This window comes from Hylaeus anthracinus, unplaced genomic scaffold (assembly GCF_026225885.1).
Source record: "Hylaeus anthracinus isolate JK02 unplaced genomic scaffold, UHH_iyHylAnth1.0_haploid 12002, whole genome shotgun sequence".
In the NCBI taxonomy this organism is placed as follows: Eukaryota; Metazoa; Arthropoda; class Insecta; order Hymenoptera; family Colletidae; genus Hylaeus; species Hylaeus anthracinus.
In genome coordinates, this window is record NW_026534349.1 from 4,390,130 (window position 1) to 4,397,013 (window position 6,884).

At 38.8% G+C, this 6,884-nt stretch overlaps 2 protein-coding genes across 25 annotated transcripts in view; one reads left to right on the forward strand and one right to left on the reverse strand.

The window, feature by feature from the left end:
* Positions 1-6,884, forward strand: part of LOC128891520 (phytanoyl-CoA dioxygenase, peroxisomal-like) — a 56,904-nt gene that overhangs the window by 1,765 nt on the left and 48,255 nt on the right. For 12 of the 22 annotated variants that reach the window (XR_008460852.1, XR_008460858.1, XR_008460856.1 and 9 more), the window contains exons 1-2: positions 2,861-2,922; positions 3,018-3,082. The gene's annotated coding sequence lies outside the window, so the exon portion shown is untranslated. Of the gene's footprint in view, positions 1-2,860; positions 2,954-3,017; positions 3,083-3,485; positions 3,584-6,313; positions 6,545-6,884 lie in introns of those variants that run through there. The other 10 variants (XM_054151049.1, XM_054151053.1, XM_054151050.1 and 7 more) reach the window with 4 other exon arrangements.
* LOC128891510 (scoloptoxin SSD14-like) lies at positions 69-6,157 on the reverse strand. 3 transcript variants are annotated; one of them, XM_054151018.1, is made up of 10 exons: positions 5,961-6,157; positions 5,261-5,333; positions 2,421-2,654; positions 2,110-2,333; positions 1,833-2,025; positions 1,559-1,759; positions 1,241-1,490; positions 958-1,151; positions 620-860; positions 69-549 (listed from the first exon to the last, which is right to left on the reverse strand). In XM_054151018.1, exons 2-10 carry the CDS (start codon positions 5,311-5,313, stop codon positions 286-288), a joined length of 1,854 nt encoding a protein of 617 aa, XP_054006993.1. In that variant the 5' UTR covers positions 5,314-5,333; positions 5,961-6,157; the 3' UTR covers positions 69-285. The 3 variants fall into 3 exon arrangements, with proteins under 3 accessions (XP_054006993.1, XP_054006994.1, XP_054006992.1); XM_054151019.1 differs by having other exon boundaries at positions 5,261-5,438; XM_054151017.1 differs by lacking the exons at positions 5,261-5,333; positions 5,961-6,157 and adding exons at positions 3,655-3,854; positions 4,002-4,193.

Genomic DNA, 6,884 nt, shown 5'->3' on the forward strand with positions numbered 1-6,884 from the left:
TTCAGTAAATTTTACATACCAGAATATGGTAGATTGAAACGTAAAAGAAAATGAACGAATTACGTGTAGAGGTAACACGTGGAAAAACTTTATTGAGAACATTCAAATTCGCACAATTTCATATAGGACAAATTTTATAACGTAGTTTTCAAAGTCAAAGATTTAAAAATTTAGTGTCGAAGAATGAAACAATACTTGTAGTCAACATTGGCTTTTATGTTTAAAGACCTATACCTTATACTGGAAGATAATGTTTATATATTATCGATAATTATTCGAATGGGTTTAATCGAACCCGTACACGTCACCGCCCTTTCGAAAGTCCGCGTTCGCATAAACGGTATTGTTATCAACGAAAATTACACACGCCACGCTACCGCGGATTCTGTATCTCGCGGTTTTGTGACCTATCTTCTTTAAACCATCTATCACTTGCTTTGGAATGCCGTATTCGTAAGCCACCTCCTTTGGGAACAGTTGATGATGTATTCGCGGTGCGTCCACGGCCTCCTTCACCGTTTGTCCCATCCACATGATCTTGGCCGCTATCTGAAATTACGAAACGCATAGCTGATTCTTCATTCTTTCTTATTTCCTGTAACACTGTCCAAATACTAACTTGAGAAACAGTCGTGGTGATCTTAGTGCCACCAGAGGCTCCGATGACCATTTTCACGTTGCCATCGGAGTCAACCAAAATTGAGGGTACCATCGATGACAAAGGTCTCTTTCCAGGCGCAATGTAATTATTTGGACTAGGTGGAATGTTGAAGTAGTTGATCGTCGATGGTATACCGAAATCATTCATTGCGTTGTTTAGTAATATTCCAGTACTTTCACTGGTTATTCCACTTCCAAAGCTACCGAAGTAAAGAATCGTTTGGAATAGATTAGTTTTCTTGTGCTACCTTGGAAAAAAACGGAGCGATGAAGTACGTGTCTGCTAAGCGAACATACTAGAAATTAATTGTACCAGTGGCTGATACTGCGTCTCCATTCGGTGCTAATACTGAAACGTGCGCGGTTCCTTGATCCTTCGCAACGCTTAGCGTAGATGCTCCATAATGTTTTGGATCATCCCACGTTCTATGATCGTCTATCTTCATTCGAGTTTTGTACGCGTAGCTCCTCGACGTCAGGTTCTCGGTTAACTTGGAGAAACGAACCATAATGGCAAGTTAGAAAATAATTCAGTTGCAAGACTCGTGTGTTTATTTTATTTGGTCACGAGTTTACTCACTTCCTTCATGTCAACGAAGTCTTTATCAGCCATGTCATTTCTTAACGCGTAAGCGTACTTGAATGTTTCTATGATTCTGTGATATGTAAGAATCGTTCGGTTGTAATCGGCTATGCTATCGGTGGAGAATTGAAAATTATCTAAAATATTTAAGATATACGTCAGCAGACCCCCGCTGGCAGGCATACCGACAGTGTACACTTTTACTCCATTGGAGATATTTGTCTGCAGTGGCTCTTCCCACGTCGCTCTACAAGTAATTACTATTTAGCAGCCTGCAAATAGTTTGTAATATTCAGTTAATTCGATAACATCTACCTATATTCGTTCAAGTCTTTCATCGTTATTATTGACCCTTTTTCTTGCAAATCTTTCACTAGAAGCTGGCCTATGGTACCGTTGTAGAATTCTGACGCGCCGTTTTCAGCAATCATTTTCAGGGTCTTGCAAAGTACCTTTGGCCTGATAATTGATCCTGGTTTGTAGAAATCATTAGTCTGCGGATCGACGAACAACTGCCTGAAAATAAGTATATTTTATAAACGCTATACCGTCAGAGTAGTAAAAAATTAATTAAAGTGGATGTGATTACTTTAGTACGCGATCCTTGTAAATATTCTGCGAATTATATCTGAATCCGTCGTATTGGATATTTGTCAAGTTGTACCCTTCCTCGCACAGGTCGATCGTAGGTTTGAATAAATCAGCCCAAGGTAATCTACCAAAACGTTTATGAGCTTCCCAGTAACCTGCCACTTCTCCAGGAGTGCCGATGGCTAACGGACCTGATGGTATTCGTGGAAGTATCGATTTAAAATAATGTTTCATAGATAAAAAAAAAGAAAAAAAAAAGTAACTAAAAAGTATACCGATAAACGATGCTTCTTTGGGTTTTCCTTCAAACATGGTAGCATGGGCTGCCAAAGGAGCTCGATCCCTTGCGATCAATGTGTATGCACGTCCTGCCGCTTTATCGTAAATTGTCATAAAGAATCCACCTCCAATACCCATGCTTTGCATATTTACGAGACCGTTGCAAATCATCGAAGCTATAGTAGCATCCACCGCTGAACCATTTTTCTCTAAAATCGTTCTGCAAAGGATCGTGGTGGTATAACTTTTCGTGTTTGTTTAAGAGAGATAATACTAATTGTAATATATCGTCTTATATTTTACATACTTTCCAATAGCAGCGCATGGCGCGCCATCCGCGCAAACAGCCCCTCGTTTAAATACTCTCAGCTTACTCCACGATGGAGGTAAATTTTCTTCAGGATCAGGTGGTACTACTTCGTTTTCCTGTATTACCAACTCGCTGTTGATTCCATAAATACTGCAAATCGCTATTATCGCGAGAATCATCGTTGCCAATACTATACCAACTATTATAATATTTTTAGTTGTGAGGTAAAACCTGAAAATTAATCATTGTTGAACTATAACAAGATTGATCGTATTAGATTCTATGTCAAAATTATAATTTGAATTCTTTCGAAATAATATGCGCTTTGGCGGGAGCTATCGAAACAAATCGAAAGTTGATTTCTAGTAACGTTTCGATACGAACGCGTCATCGAATATGTACATCGAATTCTACAACTAATCGATTCTACGATCTCGATTTAGTCTACGAGTGAGAGTGCAACGAAGCGGTACTTTCTTATTATGGAAATCTTATTCAAGTAAATCCTTGATTTTTTTTAGTGGGTAATTGTCTAAATAAGTTATAATAAATACTATTCGTATAATGTACTAATCGAATCGATATTGATTTCAGAGTACTATAAGGAAATCATCGAAAAGAGGACCTGTGACTTCCAAGGTTACGTGGATCTCCACTTGGTGAGTGCACTTTATTGCTAATCTATTAATTCTACTGCAACCAGTTTATTTTGAATATTCATTAGTGGAGTTTGAACATATTATGCTTAACATATTGTGCAATAACGAAACACGCAAACTCAGATACAAAGTTGTTTATGCAGCGTTTGTGTGTCGAGCAGGAGAACTTGAATTTTTTTAGACTTGTGACGTTAAGAACGAATAAGCTGTTTCAATGTATTGCTTGCTTTCGTTCATTCTTGCATGACGTTTCTGAATTAACGTTATCGAATGTTATTTTCATTATGTGATATATCAACGTCAACAATGAGCGATTATTTGAAACCGCGACTTGTCACGCTGACGAATCAAACCATCTTTTGTTTTAAACGTGTTCGCGTACGATTGGCGAAAGCGCCATCTGCGCTGCATTTTAACACTTGAATTTTGAGAGTCCTTCGCAGTTTCGCATTGAAACGAATAAACAGAGCAGAGATAGATCAAATTTCATGGAATAATGGAGTACGTATAAAACGTTTATTTAGTTAGAAATGTTGCTCATCACGGAGTTACTTGTCTGAAAAGCAACTCACTTGTTGACAAAGTGTCTCGTGAAGAATCCGTTCGTTCTGTTGCGACCAGGCGAATACGAACGCAAAAGTCGAGCGGTTCCAACATCGTCCGAATCGAGGAAGTTTCGTTTGTCGTTGCCATAATACTGACGAACATCGTCGGTACTGGCGTACGCGGAACTGGTGCTGGACGAGGGTGACGAGGTCATGTTTTCTCTTTGCTACAAGAGAGAATCAGAAAACATGCAAAGTTAACCATTTTCTTATCGAAAAATTAATCGCTACCGCCATCTATCGACGATTCGACGGAACACGAGTTGACAGGTTCTACATATAGCGTTCTCGTTTTCGTATCACCGAACACTCACAATGCGAAGCAAACGATTCTTGATCACCATTTACAACCGATTAATCTTGTACCTTTCCCGATACCGTTTTACCGAGGACCTCTTTGCCATCTCGTTTCTACTGCTAGCTAAAATTGACCGTTGAAAATCGTACGAAACGTTAACCACATCGTTCGATGGCTGAACGTCAGCTGACCGGAGAAAATCAATCTGAGTTTGCGCGTTCGTTATCATTTGCGCAGGATTCGTCTCGTCGCGTGCACATTATAGCGATCCTTAGCTACAGGGGTCACAATTTTTTATTACATACCCCAACATTCTAACCAACGAGAACCGTTGGTTACATTTGAGGTTATGTTTTGAAGTTTTGGTGATTTACTAACATTTCTTAGATAGTAGTGTGATTAGTATGTGACTTTTAGAAATTTAATATAAATCTTTGAGGTTTAGACAGTAACACAATGTCTGTCTCATGTGCTGTAGATATAAAATGATTTTTTAAGTAAATATTCAAATAGAGACTCGTAGAATCTTAGAATCAGACTTGTACCTCCTACATGACTATATAATTGGAACATTGTATGGATCTGTAGTGTCTTGATAGCTCCTGAATAGCAATTACTGCACCTATCGTGGTTTCTTTACATCGCTTATGTTAGTTTGTTTTATTTTTATAGGTTTCTTCTGTTTCAATCTAATGAACATGGTTAAATAAATTGCTATAGTACATTTATTTGTTGATTTCTAAACAAATAATGTTGGCCCGTCTCTGGCCATGACCTGGCGGGACTCGCGCGAATTTAGCATAGCGGCGAACATATTAAGAGGAGTTTATATATCTGGGTCGTTGAGCGCGGACGAACTACAGGGAAGTGGCATGCAATTGCGACAATTTATAGCGAATATTCGACGATTATAGGAACCACTAAGCACTGTATAGTATGATTCAGGAGAACGCTTTGACGATTGCGCCGCCTCGTTTTATAACGTAACATGCTCTAAAAAGGTCACTTGATAAAAGAAATCTGAATTTGTATTTTTATCTCGCCAATAAAAACATTTTTTTTTTTGAATATACACGTCAGCAACGCCATCAACTATTATACATCGACATTTTCTCAGAGATAAAATAAAATTCGTAGAATATAAAGCATAACCGAGTACCATGCTCGTTTCAGTGCGCGGCAAGTATGCAAACTAGTGACGCCACTAGTTCGATAAATTTGATAAAACTAATAAATAGAAATACAGCATTAGAAAACATAATTTAGCCATCTTACCTCGGTTCTCTCCTCGTTTCTTCGATTTTCGCAAAACTGTGTCTCCGCGTCATGTTTCTTCAGTACTTCCAGACTTTAACGAATAGTTAAAAAGTTACGTTGTACGATTGTCGATCAGCGTAAATCATTTGGCCAAATACGAGCGAAGATAAAGGTATCGCAAAAATTCTCTCACGCACTTATGCAATACAAAATTAAAATAATTGGTCGCTGTGTCATAGTTTACAACTCCGAATTTCTATGTCCAAAGATATGCAGAACTAACGTATATGAATTGTTGTAGAAAGTTATTAGAATCTTAGAATAATTTACTTACTTCAGAAAATTCAAGTGTAAAAAATGTTGTGTTAGAGATCATGTAAGAAAGCGAGACAAACGGAAATGTCCTTGGCAGGCAATGGTGGGTTAACGAACTATAACTGTACACTTGAAGATAACCCACAGGACGAGTCGAAACGTTCAATGGATATTATTAATGTTGATTAATTTATTTTAACAAGCACTAGTCAGTGTCAGTCGGTATGAAGCAACTCCAAAAACTTTAGATCGAGACTTTAAATCAAGAAACTGCCCAATCAAATTTGATTTCTGGCCTTCATTTAAACTTGAGGTTTTCGTCCAAATCAATATACTAAATCGAATAGGATTTCGTTGTCTTTTCGAAACTTCAAACCAGAATAAAAAAGATTGTTCTTGGTACCTTGATTAGAGCTCGTGCATCTTCCTCGAGGTTGTTGACTCTTTCATCGCCGTCTTTGGATGGTACTAATGATACACTAGGCCCAAATACGATCTTGGAAATAACGTTAGACACGATCTGTCGACGAAAAACGAAGCCGTAAACGTACGAGTAAACCTGTTGCGACTTGGGACATCAAACGTGTCGTCCCTGCACGCGGTTTATCACGCAGTGCTGCGGCGAGATTGTTCGCCGTGCGGCTGAACTCTCGACGAAAACATCTCGAAACGTGTTTGCGAGGGCCCGATCGTGGTAGAAGGGATCGGTTTCTTGCCCCCCGCCATTGAATTTAATGCCCCTTATTTGAGTTCCAGACGACGGAGGACAAGGTTGCGTTCGAAGACTCGGGGAACCCTAAATGGAGGCCTTGTTTCTCGCATTGAACTCTACAGTGGTTTCACGCCACGCCCACGCACACTTTTTGTAATATCAAATGGATCACGAGCTTTTCTGGTCGAAAAGGATATGGTATGCGTGAGTCGACGGCTGCGGACCGTTGCTCCCGCGTTCCTTGAGTCAACGTACGGGGATTGAGAAGTCTGGTAGAAAGTAGCTGGAAATTAAACATTGGGTATCAGAATTCCTCTCCAAAAGAGAATAACACACATTTTTTGGAGGGTTTACTCGATCAAATGTTTTTCACTCCTACGAGAGTCCTCTTCGGATTTGTAATTCTAGAATACAGAATTTTAATTCTGGTTGCAACGTCCACGGCAGGAAATTTTTCAAAATAATAGAATCAGGTTTCAGTGGCATAGGCAGATACGTTTATAAAACAACATAGAACTGAACTGTCTTTCAAAGATAGAATATATTTTATTATATTATCATGATCGCGTTATCCTTGATTTGAGAAAATGATTTTTATTCTACCTAAAGATAGCC

What these genes read in the sequence shown, in the direction of transcription:
- LOC128891510 (XM_054151017.1), bottom strand. Translation starts at nt 4,031, where the DNA reads ATGGTGATCAAGAATCGTTTGCTTCGCATT. An exon ending in ACGAGACACTTTGTCAACAA is followed by an intron (nt 2,655 to 3,654) that starts GTGAGTTGCTTT and finishes ATTAATTTTCAG; the next exon opens with GTTTTACCTCACAACTAAAA. An exon ending in CAAAGAAGCATCGTTTATCG is followed by an intron (nt 2,026 to 2,109) that starts GTATACTTTTTA and finishes GAATACCATCAG; the next exon opens with GTCCGTTAGCCATCGGCACT.